Below are 25,449 nucleotides of genomic sequence, written 5' to 3'. Positions count from 1 at the left end.
GATTTCCTTAATTACTTGCTCCATTATCTTCCCTGGCACAGAAGTTAAACTAACTGGTCTGTAGTTTCCTGGGTTGTTTTTATTTCCCTTTTTATAGATGGGCACTATATTTGCCCTTTTCCAGTCTTCTGGAATCTCTTCCGTCTCCCATGATTTTCCAAAGATAATAGCTAGAGGCTCAGATACCTCCTCTATTAGCTCCTTGAGTATTCTAGGATGCATTTCATCAGGCCCTGGTGACTTGCAGGCATCTAACTTTTCTAAGTGATTTTTAACTTGTTCTTTTTTTATTTTATCTGCTAAACCTACCCCCTTCCCATTAGCATTCACTATGTTAGGCATTCCTTCAGACTTCTCGGTGAAGACCGAAACAAAGAAATCATTAAGCATCTCTGCCATTTCCAAGTTTCCTGTTACTGTTTCTCCCTCTTCACTAAGCAGTGGGCCTACCCTGTCTTTGGTCTTCCTCTTGCTTCTAATGTATTGATAAAAAGTCTTCTTGTTCCCCTTTTGTTCCTCTGGAACAAAATCAAAGTACTGCAATATCTTGAAAATTGCTGGAGTATGAGAAACCCATGGAAGGATTAATCTGGAAAAGCAGCTTTCACTGATGCTAGAACCTGTCAGGCCCCTGAGAAATAATCAGCCAATGAGATTCTGTTCTGATGATGTAATGCGTCTAATATGCTGTTCCATTGGATGCTCTGTCACTTTATAAGCTTGGAAAGTCTTGGGCTGGAGTTCTGTGGAAGGTGGTGGAAATTTCTCTCAACCCTTTGAAGTCTATGTAAACTCTTCTGAAGTTCAGATATTTTATTTAGCTGCCTCTAGACTCTTACTGCAAACAATGCAATTGTGTGATCACATCACCATGAAAGTGTGATCTCATGAGGACATTTATTTGGTGCTGAAGACAGTCTTTGAAACTTGCAGGTTGCAGAGCAGTCCCATCATGAAGATGATGGGCAGAAACCACCTCCCCCCCATGAAACTAGAGCCACACTGGTGATTGTAATCACCCAGGTTTGTCCTTAAAGTGTTGCATCTCTGGGCTGGTGTAGAAAGCCTTTATGTGATGCCGGTAACAGGGGCTTGGTTCTGCTTTCTTTTTGACCTGGTGTTTTATGGTTCAGTCACTAAAGAGAAAAGCACATACTCTGACTGCCTAGCAATAAGCATGTGTTATTCTTAGCTATACTCGGCAGGAAGCAGTATTATATTCTGACAAGGGTTTCGAAGCAGACTAGAGGGGTGTGTGGAATTTGCCTAGGCATACCTAGTACATCTCATGGTGTTTTACATGGACAGCATCCTTAGACTAACATACTGAGGAACCCCAGACTAATACAGCAACAGTCTAGATTACACTGGCTGATAGGGTGAGGGAAGAGAATAACTGTAAGAAGTGAGAAGGAACACAATTTTCATACCAGAAAATTGTATCTTTTGCACTGGCCCAGCCCCCAGTGAAGAAATCGCCAGAGCGCAGGGCAGGGTGTTATTCGATCGCTTGCTATTAACAGGTGCATACAGATTTCCTATTTAGGATCTGCTGAGTTAGTGTGTTTCAAGAGCCATATGACTGCAGCATTCAATGGCAGTCTGATGAGAAACAGAAAAAAATAAACCTAGGAGGGAGGAGGGGATGCAGAGTGCTCCCTGTTTTTCATGTGAAGGATAAAATGGCAACTACTGCAGGTCGCAGACAAGCACTATAAAAGCAACATTACCAGCTACCCCTGGAGGAGTCTGAAAGGGAGAAAATAAAAACCATGAGGGCGAGAGGGTGATACAGTAAGCCAAAAGCTTTGGACTTTAACTAGACTCCAATCTAAGCTTTCCTTCATCCTGCCAAAGCCCGGACAAGATGTCTGCGCCTCAGACTCAGATGTTTGCATCCCATCAGCAGGACCAAAACACCTACTGTTGCTGGGATCTGGGACTCCTTCCTTCACCTGCCACATTGGTAGATGTGCAGATGAACGAACCCCTGATGGTATGGCTGATGTGATTAGGCCCTATGATGATGTCACTTGAATAGATATGTGGACAGAGTTGGCATCGGGCTTTGTTACAAGGATAGGTTCCTGGGTCAGTGTTTTTGTAACAAAGCCCGATGCTTATGCTCTAATAAATTTGTTAGTCTCTAAGGTGCCACAAGTACTCCTGTTCTTTTTGCGAATACAGACTAACACGGCTGCTACTCTGAAACAGGAAAGAGATGCTATCATGGCTGGGGACCTGGGGGAGGAGGACATCTGGAAAAATTATCCTCCATTCCTGTTCAAGACAAAACTGTGTATGGGTCGGATTCTCCTCAGATCTGCTCCAGTTTAACTCTGTTGACTTTAATGGAGGTTTACCTGATTTCCGCCCCCCCACTGGTGTGAAAGGAGAATGAGTCCCATAGCTTCTTCCTCACCACTATCCACTCGGACAAGACGTCTTCAATATCTGCACATACACTTCTCCACAAGGTGGAGATATTTTAAGGGGCAGCCCCCTTCCAAATGCTGGAGAAAGGGAAGGGTGAGGGGACTGTCACCAGTATGGGATACTCGTAGAGCTCTGGGGTTTAGAGGTGTGGAGATAATCCCTTCCCGTTTTGAGAACGAGAAGAGACTTGGAAATAAGAACGCTGTCCCCTGTAGGTGGAGAATTGCTCCTAGAACCGCCATCCACTTCTCTCATAAGGCCCTCAGTAGACTGCATGTGACAACCCCAATATAATGGCAGGCTGCTGATCTGTATTGATTCAGAGGATACTAAAAACAGTCTCTGGTTGTGTTGATAAAACTCCCATAACACCAGCACACCACTCTTCCCTGTCAAAACAATGGGTCATACAGTCACACTACAGCTATCTGGATAACTGGAGTGCACTCTGAGAATGGGACAATGGGGGATGCCTGGATTGTGATAACCGCTGCTCAGACTTGTGCTAGAGTTCATAAATGGATCCATGCACCTGGATATACACCCTACATGTGCCCTCAGTGAGCCAGACTTTTCATAGAGCTCCGCAACTGACATGACATTCACGTTGAGTGCTGAGCGCACTTGAAAATCTGGCCTTGCGTGCCCAGAGACTGCAGAGATGGATTGGTTGTAAATGCATGTAACAATAGTTTCAGTGTGCTTGGATCCTTTCCCTTTCTACTGCATGTTGGGGGAATATTAAAGAGGCAGAACTTGCCATGCCAGGCTGGACCCAATGGTCCATGTAGTCAGCTATCCTGCTACCAGCAGTAGCCAATATGATCTGCTTCATAGGAAGGTGTCCCAGTTCAACTTCCACTCCCCCACCAAAATGACACACCTAGTCAGTTTCCTATTGCTGTACATAGGGGTGGAAGGTGTTAATTCCTGAATCCACAAAGGGTCTTAGTCTTCCACCAGGGCCTTCTGTAGACTTCTGCACGTGGACACCATTGGCCTTTATTCAGAGCATCCCCTCTTTCAATATAAACTCCAACATGGTGAGACTGAAGGGGCAGAGAGCCCAGGTCTCTAGTTACCCCAGGGGTTGGCCCAAAGATCAACTTCCTTCTCAAGGCAAAAAGTGAGTCCCTCCCCTGCACCTCTGCCTGAGGTGAGGTACCCAGAGGACAAGGAAACTGGGAGGAGCTGTTCATCTTCCTCCAAAATCTGAGAGAATCGAGCAATTAGACAGCTAAACGGTTTCCTCCGGGGTTTTGTCTCCCTCTTTTGAGTCTTTCTGCAAGGATGCATGTGCTCAGGATTGGCTCCAAAAGCAAATGCTTGTAATGTTTTAAAGTGACAGAATCAGCAATCCAACATGGGCCTATCAGACTTAAAGTAGGAGCACCTTACCACTGGCCTGCCTGACGCTCAAGAATGAATGTGATCTCTTTATTTAAAATTTCATGAGCTATAGTCAGTAACAGATCCGCCTAGCTTCCCTGTGATGACTGTAATTCCCATTCAGTAATAGTAGTGGAGCATTTCCTTCAGCTTCTCCCTGCCACTCCCAGAGTCTGGAGCCTGGGATGATTTTTATAATTAAGACATTCCTTCTCAGTACACCATACCCTGCTTTTTCTCCCCCACCCTTCCCCCTCAACATTTCCATTCCAGTCAGGAGCTTCTGTAACGTAGACTGGCCTGCTGTGTTCTTTCCCTTGCAGAATATTTTAGCGTCTAGTGTGAGGGTTTATTCCCAAAATTTACTAGGGTATTTTTAACAAATGTTGGCATGACTATGGGACAGCAGGAAGCAGTAGAGCTATCTGGGGATGAAGCCCTGCTTAGTTGGTAGCTCTGGTGAGGCTGCAGGGATTGGTAGGAGGCAGATTGGCCATTTTGTCTGCCTGTGGAGATCTGTTCTGCAGAGGCCATTATGCAGGGGAATACATGTGAGGGAGGTAAAGTGACAACCAACTCAATCAGTTTTACCAACGGTGGGGAGAGCGCTGAAACCAGCAAGGAGAGGCTGTATGGGAAGCTGTAAGGGATATGAGGTGTAGCACTAGACATCTTTGCTCATTGGGTGTGGTATGCTGGAAGGCTCTATCTTCCTTCCCAGAAATGAAGCTGCTTTCCCTATGACAAGGCTGGCGTGCATGCTTGTTTCCTGTGTTTATGTTTTCCAAGTTTCTCCATTCCATGTTGGCAGAGGGAGTGGAGCAGCTGGATGTTGTTTTAATGTTAGGAGAGTTTCGGTTGTGTTTCCCCCCTCCCCCCCCCCCCCCCCTTCAGTTGCTGCTTTGATTCAGTAGTGAGGCCAAAGCTTCAGAGCGCCTGTTACATGTCAGTTAAGAAAAGAGCTCCCTGGGGTGCTGCTGTGGAGAGGGGAGGAGCCTGCAGTGAAGCACAGTGGAAGGAGGGGGAAATTCTCACATGATGCAGGCCCTGGACCTTGGCTGTTGGATGCACCTGTTGCTACAAATTCATGTGCCAATGGGCAGCTGCTGTCCCCATTCATGTTTTCATTCCTTGTTGAAAGCCACTTGAAGCTGGGGTTTTCCACAGGAAATACTCTTTTTGATAGGTGTCAGAGTAGCAGCCGTGTTAGTCTGTATCTGCAAAAAGAACAGGAGTACTTGTGGCACCTTAGAGACTAACAAATTTTAGAGCATAAGCTTTCGTGGGCTACAGCATCCGAAGAAGTGAGCTGTAGCCCACGAAAGCTTATGCTCTAATAAATTTGTTAGTCTCTAAGGTGCCACAAGTACTCTTTTTGATGTGGTTTAGCTTCCCACTGTCTCCAACCAGTTCCATTTATCTGCTTGTTTTGAATTGGCTTCCCAATAGGGTGACCAGATGTCCCGATTTTTGGGTCTTTTTCTTATACAGGCTCCTATTATTCCCCCCCACCCCCCCGATTTTTCACACTTGCTGTCTGGTCACCCTAGGACGTAAGATTTTATTTGTTGGCTCTTTCAGTTTGTTGTTTTAAATCTATCTAATCTTAGCTGCTTTCTGCAACCTTCTTCATTTTGAGCCTCTGTTCTGATTGTGGACATGACCATCCAGAAAATAGTATTTAACCCTTTCAGCTCTTCAAAAGACAACAAGGTTGTCTTTCAGCAGCTTAAAGCAGGGTGGCACTTCCTGAGTAGCAGTTTGAGAACTCTGTTTTGGAGCAGTAAGGCAATATGCACGGGCATGCTTTCTTTGCATTAGAGCTGGGCACACAATCTGCTCATGCATCATATACACATGCATGCCAAGCCTGTTTTCCCCTTACCTGGTGCTGTTTTTAAAAAGGGTGGTTGACTCATACCATCCCTCTCTGAAGAATAAAAATGGTGTGGGTGGTTAAGGTGATCTTTCTCTCTCTCTCTCTCTCTCTCTCATCCTCCAGTAGGGAAATGTTTGCATGAGCACCTACCCACCCTGTTCATAATTATATTCTCTAATAGGGAGATTTCTACAGGCACATGCACTTTCACAAATATCTCCTAACGGTGAGATTTTTCAAAGGCATATCACTAGTTTTCGGTAGGAGTTGGGTGCCCTGATTGCCTTCTCTGCCTTTTGAAAATCTCCCCCTGTATCTTGAAGGAGCAATTGGCTTGCTCCCAAATGCATCCTCGCCCCCACCTTAGTGATAGCTACAAAACCAGAAACACTGCTGCATGCCACCATTGCATCTGAAATGTCCACTCTTCACTGCAGACATAGTATGTGTTCGTAGGTGGTTAGAAACACACTGGTAGAGGATAGTACAGATTAGGACACAGATTAATTAAAAAAATTAATCGCAATTAATCGTGCTGTTAATAATAGAAAACCATTTATTTAAATATTTTTGGATGTTTTTTCTAAATTTTCAAATATTTTGATTTCAATTACCACACAGAATACAAAGTGTACAGTGCTTACTTTATATTTATTTTTATTACGAATATTTGCATTGTAAAAAAAATCGTATTTTTCAATTCACCTAATACAAGTACTGCAGTGCAATCTCTTTATCATGAAAGTTGGACTTACAAGTGTAGAATTATGTACAAAAAATAACTGCATTCAAAAATAAAACCATGTAAAACTTCAGCGCCTCGGAAGTCCACTCAGTCCTACTTCTTGTACGGCCAATCGCTCAGACAAACAAGTGTGTTTACATTTGCAGGAGATAAGAAGTGGGCAGCATTTACAGTGCTGAAAGTGAGAACAGGCATTTGTATGGCATTGTTATACCTGGCGTCGCTAGATATTTATGTGCCAGATATGAATCTTTAGCATATGTCCCTTCATGCTTCAACCACCATTCTAGAGGACATGCGTCCATGCTGATGACTGGTTCTGCTCAATAACAATCCAAAGCAGTGCGAACCGACGCCTGTTCATTTTCATCATCTGAGTCAGATATCACTAACACAAGGTTGATTTTCCTTTTTGGTGCTTCGGGTGCTATAGTTTCTGCATCAGAGTGTTGCGCTTTTAAGACTTCTGGAAGCATGCGCCACACTTCGTCCCTCTCAGATTTGGGAAGGCTCTTCAGATTCTTAAGCCTTGGGTTGAGTGCTATAGCTATCTTCAGAAATTTCACATTGGTACCTTCTTTGCATTTTGTCAAATCTGCAGTGAAAATGTTCTTAAAATGAACAACTTGCTGGGTCATCATCTGAGACTGTCATAACATGAAATATATGGCAAAATGCAGGTAAAACAGCAGGAAACATACAATTCTCCCCCAAGGAATTCAGTCACAAATTTAGTTAATGCATTATTTTTTTTAATGAGCGTCATAAGCATGTCCTCTGGAACGGTGGCCAAAACATGAAGAGGCATATGAATGTTTAGCATATCTAGCATGTAAATACCTTGCAATGCTAGCTACAAAAGTGCCATATGAATGTCTGTTCTTACTTTCTGGTGACATTATAAATAAGAAGCGGGCAGCATTATCTCCCGTAAATGTAAACAAACGCATTTCTCTTAGCAATTGGCTGAACAAGAAGTAGACCTGATTGGACTTGTAGGCTCTAAAGTTTTACATTGCTTTGTTTTTGTAACAAAAAAAATACATTTGTGTGTTGCACTTTCACAATAAAGAGATTGCACTACAGTACTTTTATGAGGTGAATTGAAATACTATTTCTTTATCATTTTTACAGTGCAAATATTTGTAATAAAAAAATATAAAGTGAGCACTGTACACTTTGTATTCTGTGTTGTAATTGAAATCAAAATATTTGAAAATGTAGAAAAACATCCAAAATATTTAATAAAAATTTCAATTGGTATTCTATTGTTTAACTGTGTGACTAAAACTGTGATTAATCAGGACTCATTTTTTTTAATCGCGATTCATGTTTTGAGTTAATCTCATTAGTTAACTGTGATTAAATCAACAGCCCTAGTATAGATACATAATTTTTATAAGCAACCTGTTGACCTGTCAAACTCTCTAACAATGGATTAACCATTGATTAAAATATCTATTAACCCTTAATTCAAAGTGCGACCAAACTAGTTACCAGTGCTTCTGGATAAAGAACTTCGTTGGGAGACTCTCTTTCATCTCTCCACTTTGGCCTAGAGACTGAATTGTAATGTAATGGCAGGGGTGCTGGAACAATTTGTGTAGTGGGTGTGCTGAACTAAACTGTAAACCCTGTATATGATGGAAACCACTTCAAGCCAGGGAGTGCAGCAGCACCCCTAGTTCCAGCACCTATGTGTAATGGTGTTAACGTGTCCCAAGTTGCATAAGCTGTAAGTAGTAGAGTGATAGCATGTTCCAGCTGCTGCTGCTCCAACAGTCCCTCGCCTAAACTTTAGTGAGGCAGCAGTGCAGGGATGGAACCAGAAGCAGACGGCTGCTGGGGCTCTTGAGGAGTCAGTTGACAAAGGGCTCATTGTTTAGTCCCAAATGAGATTAATGGGAGCTCGGTCCTACTTGGCTGACTTAATCCACCTGAGTAAAGCTAGAAGCCCTATCCTGCAAATATTTCATTGAGTGCTGTACAAGTAGTTCCACTGAGGGCAATGGGACTACTCGTAGGATGAAGGGTTTGTAGGGTTGGGTCCCCAGGTTGTAATCTTGTGATCCTGGCTGCCAAGGCACACATTTCCTCTCCTCCTTCAATCCCATCAGGGAATATAATGATGCAGTTGGGGAAGCGAAGCTGTTGGGAGCTTGCAGGGGAAAGAAGTGTAAAGGAAGGGAAAGTGAGGGAGTCACTCCTGGAGAAGAGCTAGCCGCAGAGGCTGCGAGCCTTTAGTCATTTTTCGACAGGCTTGTGGGGGTAGAGGCAAGAGGCTCAAAGTACAGAGGATGAGTGTCACCTTCAGGGGAGCAATGGCTTGTGTGTGCTGTGGGGAACTGAGCTACCTCAAGCAATCAGTACACCTTCAGAGATGGGGAGGAGGGAACTAGATGCTCGGTGGCTCCTTAGGGGCTTGGCGCTGGTTTAAGTGCTGTGGAGAGGCTAAACTGAGACACTGATGGCATTCTGCATTCAGCATCGGCTGCTTGCTATTACCATATGCTGTGTTGGGCCGGGCTGGCTGCAGCACTGCTAGGGTTGGTTCTCCTACACTGTTGGCTAGCTTGTAAGATAGGGTTACTATATCTGAACTTTAAAAAAAGAGGACACTCCATTGGGGGGTAACCCCGCCCCCTAGCCACTCCCTCCCACGACCCATCTAACCCTCCCTGCCCCTGACTGTCCCAACCCCTCTCCTCACCCCTGCCCCCGACAGTCCCCCCTGCTCCCTGTCCCTGACTGTCCTAACCCCTCTCCACACTCCTGCCCCCCGACAGCTCCCCTCCGAACTCCAGACCCATCCAACACCCCCTCCGCCCCGCTCCCTGTCCCCTGACTGCCCCCCTTCTCCAACTCCCTGGCCCCCTTATCGTGCCGCTTGGCTTAGAGCAGGTGTCTGGCCCCGCCCCGCCTGAGCGCTGCCGAGCAGCGTGCTGAGGCTGTGGAGGAGGGGGGGAGCGGGGGAGGGGCTCTAGCCGCCGCTGCCAGCCCCGCCGCCGCGTTCCTTCACAGGTGCACAGCCGGCCCCCAGCGCTGCCGGGCGGCGTGCTAGGGCTGCATGGGATGGGGGGAGCCGGGAAGGGGCTTTGGCTGCCGAGGCCCCAATGCGAGTGGCGTTCGGCCGCCCTGTCAGACGCTTTTCGTTCGATAAATAGCCGACCGGGGGGAAATCCCGGACATTTTTCGATTTTTAGAAATCCCCCCCCGGACGGCTATTTAAAGAGCGAAAAGCCGGATATGTCCGGGGAAACCCAGACGTATGGTAGCCCTATGTAAGAGGATATCAGGATCTTGGCAGATCACTTTTATTTTTAATGTAAAGAGTCGCTCTCTTTTTGTCGTCATCTTCCAGTAAAATGGAAGCATTTCTAGGCAGGCTAGTTCTGTAACCTCACTGAGTTTCATTCTGCTGTCTCTGTCTGATGCCTTCTTCTCCCTGTGTTATCTCTTTCTCCCATTTAGCACTTTCCCCTATTTATCTCCTTACTCCAATCATCCCAAGCATTTTTGGGAGGTGCTTCAGCTGCTAATTTTCCTTCTCAACCCTCTGGTTCAAATTCTGCTCTAGGTCCAATCCAAGCAGCCCCCATTATAGATAGTCAATGGGGATTGTACCAATGAAGCAGAGGGTAGAATTTGGCCTTTTGTCATCTTTGATTGCTGTTTCCCCTGGAAAACAGGGTTAAGGAGGGTGCCGTATTACTCATTAACCCCTTAAATTCCAATAGGAAATCTGTATTGAGCACCTACATCTTTCTGGTTTGATACTTCTTACCTGTGAGACGGTCCAAACACTTTGACTAGAGGCTTACCTGACCTTCTCCCTAATCTGTGGGAGAGGCAGCTCATGATGTAAAAGGAAAGACTCCATTGTGTTGGTATGCTAGGTGCTGAGGTCCTGCTTGCCCTGTGATTCTCACAGGAACGGTCTTGGCCCTAGGCTGCATCAGTGGAACCAGCTGAGATATTTAGCAGCTGAGCACAGTAACTCTAGGTTTGCTGTCAGCACATGTTTGGGGGCAGAATGTTCCAAGGTAGGTGCTGGGATGGGAGAGGTGGATGACATAAGAATGATAGCAACTTATCTAGCCTCACATGACGAATCCATTACCGGTGGCGGGCTGGTTCTGCTGAAAGAGCACTGACAGGAAGGAGTCCCAGATCCCAGCAACAGTAGGTGTTTTGGTCCTGCTGATGGGATGCAAACATCTGAGTCTGAGGCACAGGCATCTTGTCCGGGCTTTGGCAGGATGAAGGAAAGCTTAGATTGGAGTCTAGTTAATGTGATATATGCCATCATGTGCCAGCAATGCCCCTCTGCCATGTACATTGGCCAAACCAGACAGTCTCTACGCAAAAGAATTAATGGACACAAATCTGACATCAGGAATCATAATACTCAAAAACCAGTGGGAGAACACTTTAACCTGTCTGGCCATTCAATGACAGACCTGCGGGTGGCTATCTTACAACAGAAAAACTTCAAAAACAGACTCCAAGGAGAGACTGCTGAGCTGGAATTGATATGCAAACTAGACACAATCAACTCAGGATTGAATAAGGACTGGGAATGGCTGAGCCATTACAAACATTGAATCTATCTCCCCTTGTAAGTATTCTCACACTTCTTATCAAACTGTCTGTACTGAGCTATCTTGATTATCACTTCAAAAGTTTTTTTCTCTTACTTAATTAGCCTCCCAGAGTTGGTAAGACAACTCCCACCTGTTCATGCTCTCTGTATGGGTGTATATATATCTCCTCAATATATGTTTCACTCTATATGCATCCAAAGAAGTGGGCTGTAGCCCACGAAAGCTTATGCTCTAATAAATTTGTTAGTCTCTAAGGCCTCTCTTTCCTCTGTGTCTACCCCCGAGAATGCAGGAATGCTTGGTCCATACCCAGTACCCTGCAGTCATCACCTCCCCCACACATAGCATCCTCAGCATTCCCCTTGCAGAAACACAGCTGGTTTCAGATACACAGTGCAGAGTCAAACCTCATAAGAAAAGGGGACCTTGGAAAGCAGACATCCTGCTCAAGCCAATGCACTAAGACTTGAGCTGCTGCTCGAGTGCAGACAAGCACAGTCAAATAAGGGTCTCCCCTTTCCAACAAGTCAGAATGCTGACCAATTACTGAAATCACATTAAACCTAACACACTCGCACACGCCTGGAAAACATGAGTCATGCTGGTCTCCACAATTTATTTTCCATTGCCGACTGTTCCTTCAGCTGCTCCATATCCCTGCTGCAGAGAAGCAACAATCCCAAAATACAGCTACAACAAGCAATCCCTCCTCCCACTTATGTCCAGACCCATCACACAACTCCCTCCTGAAGTTGAAGGTATTTAAAGGATACTACTGAAAATGGGACAGGGGAAATTCTCTTTACGGCTTGCACAAAATAGCTGGATATTTTTTAAAGATGCTTTTCATTTTAACCCCTTTGACTCTAGGATCTGAGATACATGCAATACAGGTTACATTTAATCAAACAGGATTTGCACCTGCATCTCATATCTTGCCAGTATGAGATATTTTAGCCTATACTTTATTCCATATATTGCCATAATGAGCATTGTGACGGGTTGGATCACAGAAACCCCCTTGGGAACTGCCAACTGATGTGCCAAGACTACTTCTGCCCCTGCTTTCCCTGCCAGCCTGGGACTCCAGCACCCTGTCTTGCTGAGCCAGACACGCCAGTGTGCTCCGACACAAACTCAGGGTCTGAACCACGTGCCCCAAAGCTGCAGACTTAACTGAAAGCAACTTTAGAGAAGTGTTCCTGTCCTTAACACTCAGATGCCCAACTCCCAATGGGGTCTAAACCTCAAATAAATCAGTTTTGCCCTGTATAAAGCTTATACAGGGTAAACTCAAATTGTTCGCCCTCTATAACACTGATAGATATGCACAGCTGTTTGCCCCCCTCAGGTATTAATACATACTCTGAGTTAATTACTAAGTAAAAAGTGATTTTATTAAATACAGAAAGTAGGATTTAAGTGGTTCCAAGTAGTAATAGACAGAACAAAGTGAATTACCAAGTAAAATAAAATAAAATAAAAACATTCAAGCCTAAACCTAGTATAGTAATAAAACTGAATTACAATAGGCCCTCAGTTATATTTCATATTTCTAGTTTCAGATACAAGACTGATACATTTATACAAATAGAATGACCACACTCAGTAGATTATAAGATTTGTAATGATACCTTACAAGAGATCTTTTGCATGAAGCATATTCCAGTTACATTATAGCCATACTCATTAGCATATTTTCATAAAATCATATAGAGTGCAACATCACAAGCATACATTATGTTTTTAGGATGCCTGCTGTGACACATGGCTAGAAAAGGTTAAACATTCTGCAAAATAAATAACCCACAGAAGACATGTGGGGAGATAATGTTTGTGTTTTTGTGTATTTACATATGTATGAGTAGGGCGGACAATGTAATCAACAGTCCCTGTCTATACTGTATTCTGATAATTCAGAGGTCAAAAGAACATTCTATCATGTAAATGAATTGTAAGCACAGGATCTCTCCATATTCATCTCTTTGAAATGTACTGTGAATGGTGGAGGAACAAGCAAATGGCCTTATGTTAACTCATATAGCTAAGTACTGGTGATGGACCCTCCTTCAAAGTCATCCTGATTACCTTTTGTTCCCTGAGGAATTCCAACTTGTCAAAAGACATGAAATTGTATAAAAGATGCTTGGGTCCTGATTCTGTCATCTCAGATTTGCTTAGACTTCATCGGGGAAGTTTGAGTCGCAAGACTGAGGTCCCAGTTATGCTGGTACGCCCTGAATATGAGATTTGGACATTGGACTATGACCTATGAACTGAATTCTAAAGGAACTCTTTGCAACTACGAAGCTCACCATCTCTGCTATGAATCTGCACCTCAATGAATTAAACTCATGTCTGTATGTATATTGATATTTGAACCATACTCTCTCGTTTGTTTTTTAGAAAACGTTAGTTTAGTTAATAAGAATTGGCTGTACCATGTATTTGGGTAAGATCTGAAACATTCATTAACCTGGGAGGTAACATGTCCGATTCTTTGGGATTGGTAGAACCTTTTCTTTTATATGATTAAATACGATTTACAGAAATCATCATCATATTTGACGTGGGTACCTGGATGGAGGCCTGAGGTTGGATCACTTTAAGGGAACTCTGTTGTTTGGACTTCTGAGTAACCAGTGAGGAAATAAAGAAGCTGTTTTATGCTGGCTTGGTAAATCTAAGTATTGGAATATCCACCAGCTTTTGGGGTTTGGCTGCCCCATTCTTTGCAGTTCACCCTAACTGAGTAACCATTGCTGGCTCCTCACTAGGACCCCGGTCACACCTGCATATGAACAATGCTTTCTGTTTGCATTTCTGGGTGTGTCATGCTTCACTGGAAGAGGACAAGTTGTGCAGGTACCACCGCCAATGGAGATGCATAGAAACCTCACTCCCTCCACACCCGCCCACCTACTTCTTTCCCAGCACTACTTACCAATATAGAATGTATTAGGGGCCTGCTTGTCACCTAGGTGCAAGTACAGGATATTTGTGGTCTGTGAATCATGACGGAGCCAGAGTGCCACACCAAGAATGATACCTCCTGCGAGCTGGGTAGAAACCAGAGAGAAGGGTACATAATTAGCAACACTCTTATTTCATCACATGTCCCATCATACAGTCTATTTACATACACTAGAAGTCCTTCAGAGGCCTAACCCAACATGCAGAGCACTGGCAAAGCATATATGAGACATCTCTCTCTCTACTAAGCTTGTCCAATATATGGCTCATATACACAGAGGCACAGGATTCATAAAAACAGCTCACTTGGGGTGCCCTTTGTCCAATATATTGGCCATACGCTCTCCGCCTAATGGTATTGTCTATTTCCAATTAGGAGTTCTCCCACTGATTCTGCAGCCTCTCTGCACACAGATCTTTCCCCAGATCCCTTGAGAGTTACATATGAGGGGTTGCAGAATAAAGCCCTTCATGCCCAATAGGCTTCATTACTAGGCTATCCAGGCTGAGTTTGAAGAGCAGAGTGACAGATTTCAAGGCTGAATGACAGGTCTGTTCCAGGCACAGGAGTGGCTCCAGAATGCCTATCCCAGTCCATCTCGCAACTAGTAGCTGCTCAAGAGCATGCATTTCTTTTTATGTTTGGCTAAATACTTTTCAAAACCTATGGGCGAAGTCCAGCTCTCTCTTTTGCTGGAGGTTGGAAGGAAAAGGAGGAGCGAGTCTCCTACCCTAGCAGCACATGGGCAGTATTTCAATGTAACAATTCCCCCGAGTGCTAGGCCAGAGAATGACTAACATGCCTTCTGGCTCTCCAAAACCACAAAGGCCAGGATCTGTCATAATTGGGTGTCTGGCATCATGTCCCTAGGGATAGTCTATCTCTGGTTCCCATTAGGAACAGGGGCAGAGTGCACTGCACAGCACAGCACAGCACGTTTCCCCAGCAGTCCTGAGCCATCCTGCTCTTGATAGGAAGATTTGGGAGTCTTGTTACACCACCAGCTCCTGTTCCTTCACTCTCTGCCTCACTAACTCCTGCTCAGTGCAGCTGAAGCATCCTGCCTCTGATCACTTGTTCCCAGTGCTGTTCTTACATTTATCCTGGATGTTAGCCATTGGGTATAAGAAATCCCGTCAGCACCAAATCTCTAAGTTAGAAGCGTGTCCTATGGGTTTGGCCCCATACAATCCTCTCAAGCCCCTTCAGAATGTTGTACGCCTCTTTGTAAAAAAAGACCTAGTTTCTCCAACCTCTGAATAATTTAGCTCCTTACATTCCTGTATGTTTAAACTGGAAAATGCACCAATCACCTTCTCAATAAAGTTGACCAGACCACATGTGTGCGCACTATTGAAGGTGTAATTGTTTTGACCTTTCATTTATATTTTATACGGCACCTTTCATCCTGAAGATTTCCACAGTGCTTTCCACTTTCCTATTAGCAAAAGGCAGATGATTCTAGGGTAAAATATTGCTAATGTGCAGTGGCTGCTGTTACAAAATTATTTTTAGAAGGGGAAGAGAACAACATCTGCAACTGAAGCTTTAAGGGTAGCTTTTAGACAGAGGTACAATTGAAGTTTAGTCCCACTGGAAGTAGACGTAGTAAGTCTGAAGACACATGGTATTGCTCATCTATGGCCTGGTCTACACTATGACTTTAATTCGGATTTAGCAGCGTTAAATCAAATTAACCCTGCACCCGTCCTCACAACGGAGCCATTTATTTCGAAATAAAGGGCTCTTAAAATCGATTTCTGTACTCCACCCCGACGAGCGGAGTAGCGCCAAAATCGATTTTGTCATTTCGAATTAGGGTTAGTGTGGCCGCAATTCGATGGTATTGGCCTCCAGGAGCTGTCCCAGAGTGCACCATTGTGACCGCTCTGGACAGCAATCTGAACTCGCATGCACTGGCCAGGTAGACAGGAAAAGCCCCAGGAAAATTTGAATTTCATTTCCTGTTTGCCCAGCGTGGAGAGCACAGGTGACCACAGATAGCTCAGCTCATCAGCACAGGTAACCATGCAGGCTGATAATCGAAAAAGAGCACCAGCATGGACCATACGGGAGGTACTGGATCTGATCGCTATATGGGGAGAGGATTCAGTGCTAGCAGAACTTCGTTCGAAAAGACGAAATGCCAAAACTTTTGAAAAAATCTCCAAGGGCATGATGGAGAGAGGCCACAATAGGGACTCAGATCAGTGCCGCGTGAAAGTCAAGGAGCTCAGACAAGCCTATCAAAAAACAAAGGAGGCAAACGGTCGCTCTGGGTCAGAGCCGCGGACATGCCGCTTCTACGCCGAGCTGCATGCAATTCTAGGCGGGGCCGCCACCACTACCCCACCTGTGACCGTGGGTTCCGGGTCGGGGATAGTCTCATCAGCTACACCTGAGGATTCTGCGGATGGGGAAGAGGAGGAGGAGGAGGAGGACGAGCTTGCAGAGAGCACCCAGCACTCCGTTCTCCCCAACAGCCAGGATCTTTTTCTCAGCCTGACTGAAGTACCCTCCCAAGCCTCCCAAGCCAGTAGCCAAGACCATGACCCCATGGAAGGGACCTCAGGTGAGTTTACCTTTTAAAATATAAAACATGGTTTAAAAGCAAGCGGTTTTTAATTATTAATTTGCCCTGAGGACTTGGGATGCATTCGCGGCCAGTACAGCTACTGGAAAAGTCTGTTAACATGTCTGGGGTGGAGCAGAAATCCTCCAGGGACATCTCCATGAAGCTCTCCTGGAGGTACTCCAAAAGCCTTGCCACAAGGTTTCTGGGCAGTGCAGCCTTATTCCGTCCTCCATGGTAGGACACTTGACCACGCCATGCTTGCAGCAAGTAATCTGGTATCATTGCCTGACAAAGCCTGGCAGCGTATGGTCCCGGTGTTTGCTGGCATTCAAGCAACATCCGTTCTTTATCTTGCTGTGTAATCCTCAGGAGAGTGATATCGCTCATGGTAACCTGGTTGAAATACGGGAACTTAATTAAGGGGACAGAGGTGGCCGTTCCTACTGGGCTGTTTGCCTGTGGCTGAAAAGAAATCCTTCCCTGCAGTTAGCCAAGCACAGGGGGGGGAAATTGGCCCTGAGCTTTTTGCGTTTGGCTAGCAGGGATCTTCCCTGTTACCAGCCACGCGGTTGGGGGAGGGGTACATTGATCATCCCAGGGAATTCATGGCGGGAGGGGGGGGGCGGGGGGGTTAGTTTGGTTTCTGCAGGGATCTTCCCTGATACCTGCCACGCGGTGGGGGGAGGGATAAAGCGATCATCCCAGAGAATTGGATGGGGGGGGGGGTTGTTTTCTGCTGCTGAAGGTTAACAGGAAAACCGCAGCAGTCAACAGGCTTTGCTTGGTATGTGGGAAAGGAGGGCGCAGAAGCCGAAAGACAATGGCTTACCATGGCTGCTGCCTGCAAGCTGAATTCTGTTGCCCGGACCTGCGTCTGTGATCTCTAACACCAAAGCCACAGGCACTCAATATTAAGATGGAAAATGCGACCTTGTACTGAAATCACATGTGCTATGTAATGTGAATAGTGTTTTTCACCATGAAAGAGTATAAGCATTGTTCTGTAAAATATATCATTTTAAAAACTTCTCTCCTTCTTTTCAACCCTCCCTCCAGCAGCTGCAAATTTTTCAAGCCTCCCTCCTCCGTCCCGAAGGCTATCTCAGATAAGGCGGCGTAGAAAGAGGACGCGAGACGACATGTTCACAGAAATAATGGAATCCACCCGCAATGGAAGAGCTCATTTGAATGAGTGGAAGGACTCTGTATCTAAATTTAGGAAAGATGCCAGTGAACGTGAGGTCTTGAGGGACGCTCGAGATGAGAGGTGGCAGGCTGCAACGCTGGGGCTGCTGCGTGAGCAAACTGACATGCTCCGGCGTCTGGTGGAGCTTCAGGAACAGCAGCAGGATGACAGAGTGCCGCTGCAGCCGCTGTATAACCTCCCTCCCCCCTCACCATGTTCCATATCCTCCTCACCCAGACGTGTAAGAACGCGGGGGGGGGGGGGGGAGAGGCTCCGTGCACCCTCCCACTCCACCCCAGTGGACAACCCAACCAAAAGGCTGTCATTATATTGAATTTGTTCAGTGGCCTTTTACTTCCCTCCTATCCTCCTCCCAAACCTCACCCAGATTACCTTCTTGGTTCTCTCCCTATGTTTATAATCACTTAATAAAGAATACATGATTTTTAAACGATAGTGACTATTTCCTTTGAAAGAAAGCTGGGGGAACGGGGAGGGTGGGTTCCTTACAGAGAATGAATGAGTCAATAAAGGGGGCTGGTTTTCATGAAGGGAGAAACAAACAGAAATTTCACACTGTAGCCTGGCCAGTCATGAAACTGGTTTTCAAAGCTTCTCTGATGCACAGCGCTTCCTGGTGTGCTCTTCTAATCGCCCTGGTGTCTGGCTGCGCGTAATCAGCAGCCAGGCGATTTGCCTCAGCCTCCCACCCTGCCATAAAGGTCTCCCCCTTACTTTCACAGAGATTGTGGAGCACACAGCAAGCAGAAATAACAATGGGGAGATTTCTTTGGCTGAGGTCAGAGCGAGTCAGTAGCGATCGCCAGCGACCTTTTAAATGGCCAAATGCACATTCTACCACCATTCTGCACTTGCTCAGCCTGTAGTTAAACAGCTCCTGACTCCTGTCCAGGCTGCCTGTGTATGGCTTCATGAGCCACGGCATTAAGGGGTAGGCTGGGTCTCCAAGAATAACTATTGGCATTTCAACATCCCCAACGGTCATTTTCTGGTCCGGGAAGTAAGTCCCTTGCTGCAGCCCTTTAAACAGAGTAGTGTTCCTGAAGACGCGAGCGTCATGAACCCTTCCTGGCCAGCCCACGTTGATGTTGGTGAAACGTCCCCTGTGATCCACCAGTGCTCGCAGCACCATTGAAAAGTAACCCTTGCGGTTTATATACTGGGTACCCTGGTGCTCCGGTGCCAAGAAGGGGATGTGGGTTCCATCTATCGCCCCACCACAGTTAGGGAATCCGATTGCAGCAAAGCCATCCACTATGACCTGCACATCTCCCAGAGTCACTAGCTTTTGTAGCAGCACCTCAGTGATTGCTTTGGCTACTTGCATCACAGCAGCCCCCACAGTAGATTTGCCCACTCCAAATTGATTCCCGACTGACCGGTAGCTGTCTGGCGTTGCAAGCTTCCACAGGGCTATTGCCACTCGCTTCTCAACTGTGAGGGCGGCTCTCATCTTGGTATTCTGGCGCTTCAGGGCAGGGGAAAGCAAGTCACAAAGTTCCAAGAAAGTGCCCTTACGCATGCGAAAGTTTCACAGCCACTGGGAATCGTCCCACACCTGCAACACTATGCGGTCCCACCAGTCTGTGCTTGTTTCCCGGGCCCAGAATCGGCGTTCCACGGCTATAATCTGCCCCATTAACAGCATGATCTCCAAAGCACCGGGTCCCGCGGTTCGATAGAATTCCATGTCTATATCCTCATCACTCTCGTCGCCGCGCTGCTGTAGCCTGCTCCTCGCCGCCTGGTTTTCCAGGTTCTTGTTCAGCATAAACTGCACGATAAGGCGCGAGGTATTTACAATGTTCATGACTGCTGTCTTGAGCTGAGCGGGCTCCATGCTTGCCGTGGTATGGCGTCTGCACTGTTCACCCAGGAAAAAGGCGCGAAACGGTTGTCTGCCGTTGCTTCCTGGAGAGGGGGGAGGAACCCCCCCAGAACCACCCGCGACAATGTTTTTGGCCCCATCAGGCATTGGGATCTCAACCCAGAATTCCAATGGGCGGAGGAGACTGCGGGAACTATGGGATAGCTATGGGATAGCTACCCACAGTGCAACGCTCCAGAAATCGACGCTAGCCCCGGTACATGGACGCACACCGCCGAATTAATGTGCTTAGTGTGGCTGCATACATTCGACTTTATACAATCTGTTTTCCAAATTCGAATTATATAAATTCGGATTTATCCCGTAGTGTAGACATACCCTATGATGTAGGGACAGAACCAGTTTCTTCTGGTTTGTTTTAGATATCTTTAGCTACACATCCCAGGATTAACTATTTTTAAACATTGTGCTAATAGTGAAGTTATCCTACACTGGGATGTGCTATGCTTTAACACTTCACCTTTGGTTGTGTAACTGTTGTGACAGGAAGGGATGAGAAAAGTTTCTAAGATTTTGTCAATTTCTCCTTCAGATCTGCATTCTTTTCCCACTCCCAATGCATGGCTGCATTTATCTAGTTTTACCGCATCTAGCATTTGAGCAGACACAGCGTAGCAAGTTTTCTAGTACTTCCAAAAACCACGGGCCACACGAAAAAGCTTTGATGACAATCAGCCTTGTAGAAGCATGCTTAACCGGTACATATCGATGCAAGGTAACAACAAAAACTCCCAACATCCTGCACATGCCTAGCACATGTTATCAGAAGAACCATGTGAACTTGGCAAAAAGCATATTACTCTTCATAATTCCCCTTAAGCTCCCCTCTAGGCATTTAAGGTAGCATTTTGAAGCGTGCCTAAGTGACTTAGAAGTGACTTAGGCACTTCTGAAAATTCCCCCCCCAGGCTTTTTCTGTGCATCGATTTGACTGTAGCCAGACTAAACAGCAGACATTGTTTTCTTCAAGAGATCTTTCAGATAGCTGATCTCCAGCAGGGATAGCCAGAGTCCTGTTTACTCATCACCTTCCCACTCCCTTGTGGCATGTCTTTGTTATGGCATAGCCATTTCTCTAGCAACTAGTTTTCCAAAGTAATTAAAAAAAAAAAATGCATCAGGTGTTCCTTCAGCCCATTCCAAACACATAATGGTGAACAACTCCATTTCTCCACAGAGATAGCGGTTGCCTCAACACATACATGAAGATCATCTTGTTCAGCAGGCAACCTGAGGACCCATAACCCATTAGTGGATGTTATTCATAGAGGAAGTATATATAGAATTGCACAAGTATCAGAAACAAAACATTTCTTAGCTCGCATCTCTAACAAATATGGCGCTTGGCTGACAGTAACTTAGGCCACCTCCCTGCTTATTCAGAAACTGTTCCAATCTAATTTGTAGTAGCATCAAAACATGACTCAGCATCAATGTTCCTTGAGAATTTCAGACGGTGGGATACAGTCTACAGATCTGGATGTGCATCAGCTATAACTGCCACCTAGCATTTGTTGGTCAAGTTCAAGTCATTCATAAGGACAACTTTGTGTGTGTGTGTGTGTGTGTGTGTGCGCGCGCGCACAAAAAGTCTTCCCTCCTCCCCCTTACAATTAGCTCTGATAAGTGACAATTAAAAAAAATATTAAAAAAAATCAAAAAAAAAAAATCAGTGGTAACTGATTGGACAGGGCAAGACATGGAATGACAGTCCAATGCTGACCTTCATTGAAGAAAATCTTATGGAAAGATGAAGCCACTTTGCATGCAAGGGCAGTACGCACAACTCCCGGTTAATTTATTATATCTGTATTACTGGTTTATTCAGGAGATCACAATACACCTCTACCCCGCTATAACGCGACCCAATATAACACGGGTTCGCATACAGTGCATTAGCAGCGGGGCTCCAGCGGCGCTTTAAAGGGTCCGGGGCTCCGGCTGCTGCGGGGAGCCCCAGGCCCTTTAAATCACCGCTGGAGCCCTGACGCCGCTACCCTGGAGCTGCAGCAGCGGGGCTCGGGTGGCGCTTTAAAGGGCCCGGGGCTCCCCGCAGCGGCCGGAGCCCCGGACCCTTTAGATCACCGCTGGAGCCCTGCCGTCGCAACCCTGGGGCTGCCGCAGCGGGGCTCGGGCAGCACTTTAAAGGGTCCGGGGCTCTGGCTACTGCGGGGAGCCCCAGGCCCTTTAAATCACTGCTGGAGCTCTGCCGCTCCTACCCCGATATAACGGGGTTTGAGCTATAACGCGGTAGGGATTTTTGGCTCCCCACGACCGCGTTATATCAGGGTAGAGGCGTAGTAAGTTTGGACAAACAAAATCAACTCAAGTTCTTTCTGTGACAGGCATTTCCTGTACTTAACTTGAGGGTTTGAATTCAATTGGAGTTGCTGGATGCTCAGCACTACTGAAGATCAGGCCTTTTATTTAGGTGCCTAAATATAGATTTAGGAAACTAATCTGAGGGATTTTTTTTTTAAGCCATTAAAACTATAGTGCTTCTATGGATACCACCACAAGTGCTTACTACTAAGAGGAACATAAGAATGGCCATAGTGGGTCAGACCAAAGGTCCATCTAGCCCAATATCCGGTCTTCCAACAGTGGCCAATACCAGCTGCCCCAGAGGGAATGAACAGAACAGGAAATCATCAAGTGATCCATCCCCTGTCGCCCATTTCCAGCTTCTGGCAAAGAGTGGCTAGATAGGGACACCATCCCTGGAACAGCACAACTAGCTGATTAGGCAGAAAGGGCTGCCCTATCTAAAAAGGCCTACTATATTATACTGGCCTGGCTGGAGCTGCTCCGGCACGCTGGGCAGCGCGGCCGCAGCCTGCTCCGGCGGGCCAGACCCGGAGCTGCAGCTGCTTTGGAGGCTCGGGGGGGGGGGGGGAAGAGGGGTGAAGAGAAGAGCAGTGTGGCCAGAAGCGGAGAGAGACTCTGGCCCCGCCTCTTCCCTTCTGGCTCTGCTGCCTCTCCTTGCGCCCTCTGTTGGGGGGAAGGGGCTGTGTCCCACCTCTCCATACCCGTTCATAAGCCGACCCCCTTTTCTGGTGCTTCCCTTTTTTACTAAAAAAATTTAGCTTATGAACGAGTATATAAGGTAATTGAAATGCTCATACACCAACACTGGGGGATTACTTGAATGACTCCTTTTTAAAGCTCTCTTTTTGGGAGTGACTTATTCAAGCTAATTCTTTCCTAGCAGGACTTTTCTCTGACCCATTTGACACACTCATACTCATTCTCCTTTAACAAATGGAATCTTATTTAAATAAGATGTTAGATTTTCTTACTTCGGAAACTACTATATTTAAAGGGAGATTTCCAAGGCACTTTTCGAACTCACTGGTGGGGCCTACTCAAACTCAATTTTAATTTAAAGGTCCCTAAATTAGTCGTAAGTGCACAGGCTGAAATAGTGGACAAACCCAACATCACTTGTCCCATAACCTCAGCCGTACAGAACGCAATGCCATCCACAGCCTCAGAAACAACTCTGACATTATCATCAAAGGGGCTGACAAAGGAAGTGCTGTACTCATAATGAACAGGTCGGATTATGAACAGAAGGCTGCCAGGAAACTCTCCAAGACCACATTCTACAGGCCACTATCCTCTGATCCCACTGAGGAATACCAAAAGAAACTACACCATCTGCTCAAGAAATTCCCGGCTACAGTATGGGAACAAATCTACATGGACACACCCCCAGAACCCCGACCAGGGGTATTCTATCTGCTACCCAAGATCCATAAACCCGGAAACCCTGGACGCCCCATCATCTCAGGCATTGGCACTCTTACAGCAGGATTATCTGGCTATTTGGACTCTCTCCTCAGACCCTACGCTACCAGCACTCCCAGCTATCTTCAAGACACCACCGACTTCCTGAGGAAGCTACAATGCATTGGTGTTCTTCCTGAAAACACCATTCTGGCCACCATGGATGTAGAAGCACTTTACACCAATATTCCACATGAGGATGGACTACAAGCTGTCAGGAACAGTATCCCTGATGAGGCCACAGCACGCCTGGTGGCTGAGCTTTGTGACTTTGTCCTCACCCACAAGCACTTCAGATTTGGGGACAACTTATATCTTCAAGTCAGTGGCACTGCTATGGGTACCCGCATGGCCCCACAGTATGCCAACATTTTTATGGCTGACTTAGAACAACGCTTCCTCAGCTCTCGTCCCCTAGTGCCCCTCCTCTACTTGCGCTACATTGATGACATCTTCATCATATGGACCCACGGAAAGGAGGCCCTTGAAGAATTCCACCTGGACTTCAACAATTTCCACCCCACCATCAACCTCAACCTGGACCAGTCCACACAAGAGATCCACTTCCTGGACACTACAGTGCAAATAAGTGATGGTCACATAACTACCACCCTATACCGGAAACCTACTGACCGCTATACGTACCTACATGCCTCCAGCATCCATCCAAGACACATCACACGATCCATTGTCTACAGCCAAGCCCTAAGATCCAACCGAATTTCTCCAACCCCTCAGACAGAGACAAACACCTACAAGATCTTTATCAAGCATTCTTAAAACTACAATACCCACCTGGGGAAGTGAGGAAACAGATTGACAGAGCAAGACGGGTACCCAGAAATCACCTGCTACAGGACAGGGACAATAACAGAACACCACTGGCCATCACATACAGCCCCCAGCTTAAACCTCTCCAGCGCATTATCCACGATCTACAACCTATCCTGGAAAATGATCCCTCACTCTCACAGACCTTGGGAGGCAGGCCAGTCCTCGCTTACAGACAACCCCCCAACCTGAAGCAAATACTCACCAGCAACTACATACCACACCACAGAAACACCAACCCAGGAACCAATCCCTGTAGCAAACCTCGTTGCCTACTCTGTCCCCATATCTACTCTGGCGACACCATCAGAGGACCCAACCACATCAGCCACACCATCAAGGGCTCATTCACCTGCACGTCTACTAATGTTATATATGCCATCATGTGCCAGCAATGCCCCTCTGCCATGTACATTGGCCAAACCGGACAGTCCCTCCGCAAAAGAATAAATGGACACAAATCGGACATCAGGAATGGTAACATACAAAAGCCAGTAAGTGAACACTTCAATCTCCCTGGTCATTCTATTACAGATTTAAAAGTCACAATTATTGAACAAAAAAACTTCAGAAACAGACTTCAAAGAGAAACAGCAGAACTAAAATTCATTTGCAAATTTAACACCATTAATCTGGGCTTGAATAGGGACTGGGAGTGGCTGGCTCATTACAGAAGCAGCTTTTCCTCTCCTGGAATTGACACCTCCTCATCTATTATTGGGAGTGGACTACATCCACCCTGATTGAATTGGCCCTGTCAACACTGGTTCTCCACTTGTGAAGTAACTCCCTGCTCTCCATGTGTCAGTATATAATGCCTGCATCTGTAACTTTCACTCTATGCATCTGAAGAAGTGAGGTTTTTACCCACGAAAGCTTATGCCCAAATAAATCTGTTAGTCTTTAAGGTGCCACCAGACTCCTTGTTGTTTTTGTAGATACAGACTAACACGGCTACCCCCTGATACTTGACATACATGAGAGATAGACAACAGGTTGTGTGATAGTCCCATAAAAAGATTCTTTAGTAGTAGTTCAAAAGACTGTAGTTATACATTTGCAGGCAGAGTCTAATGCTTGGGAACCATTGCATAAGCAAATGTCAGCTGGGATTTTCCAAGGTATTCAGCAT

At 46.0% G+C, this 25,449-nt stretch overlaps 1 protein-coding gene across 2 annotated transcripts in view; it reads right to left on the bottom strand.

Annotated features, from left to right (window-relative positions):
* The window catches only part of CD81 (CD81 molecule), a 99,252-nt gene that overhangs the window by 30,143 nt on the left and 43,660 nt on the right, over positions 1 to 25,449 (bottom strand). For both annotated transcript variants that reach the window (XM_065402753.1, XM_065402750.1), the window contains one exon: positions 13,998 to 14,112. In XM_065402753.1, the coding sequence (XP_065258825.1) occupies positions 13,998 to 14,112 (115 nt within the window). The remainder of the gene's footprint in view (positions 1 to 13,997; positions 14,113 to 25,449) is intronic.

The sequence above is a fragment of the Emys orbicularis genome, chromosome 4 (genome assembly GCF_028017835.1).
Source record: "Emys orbicularis isolate rEmyOrb1 chromosome 4, rEmyOrb1.hap1, whole genome shotgun sequence".
Classification (NCBI taxonomy): Eukaryota; Metazoa; Chordata; order Testudines; family Emydidae; genus Emys; species Emys orbicularis.
Note: the sequence above shows the minus strand (reverse complement) of the source record. Positions and strands in the feature narration are given on the sequence as shown.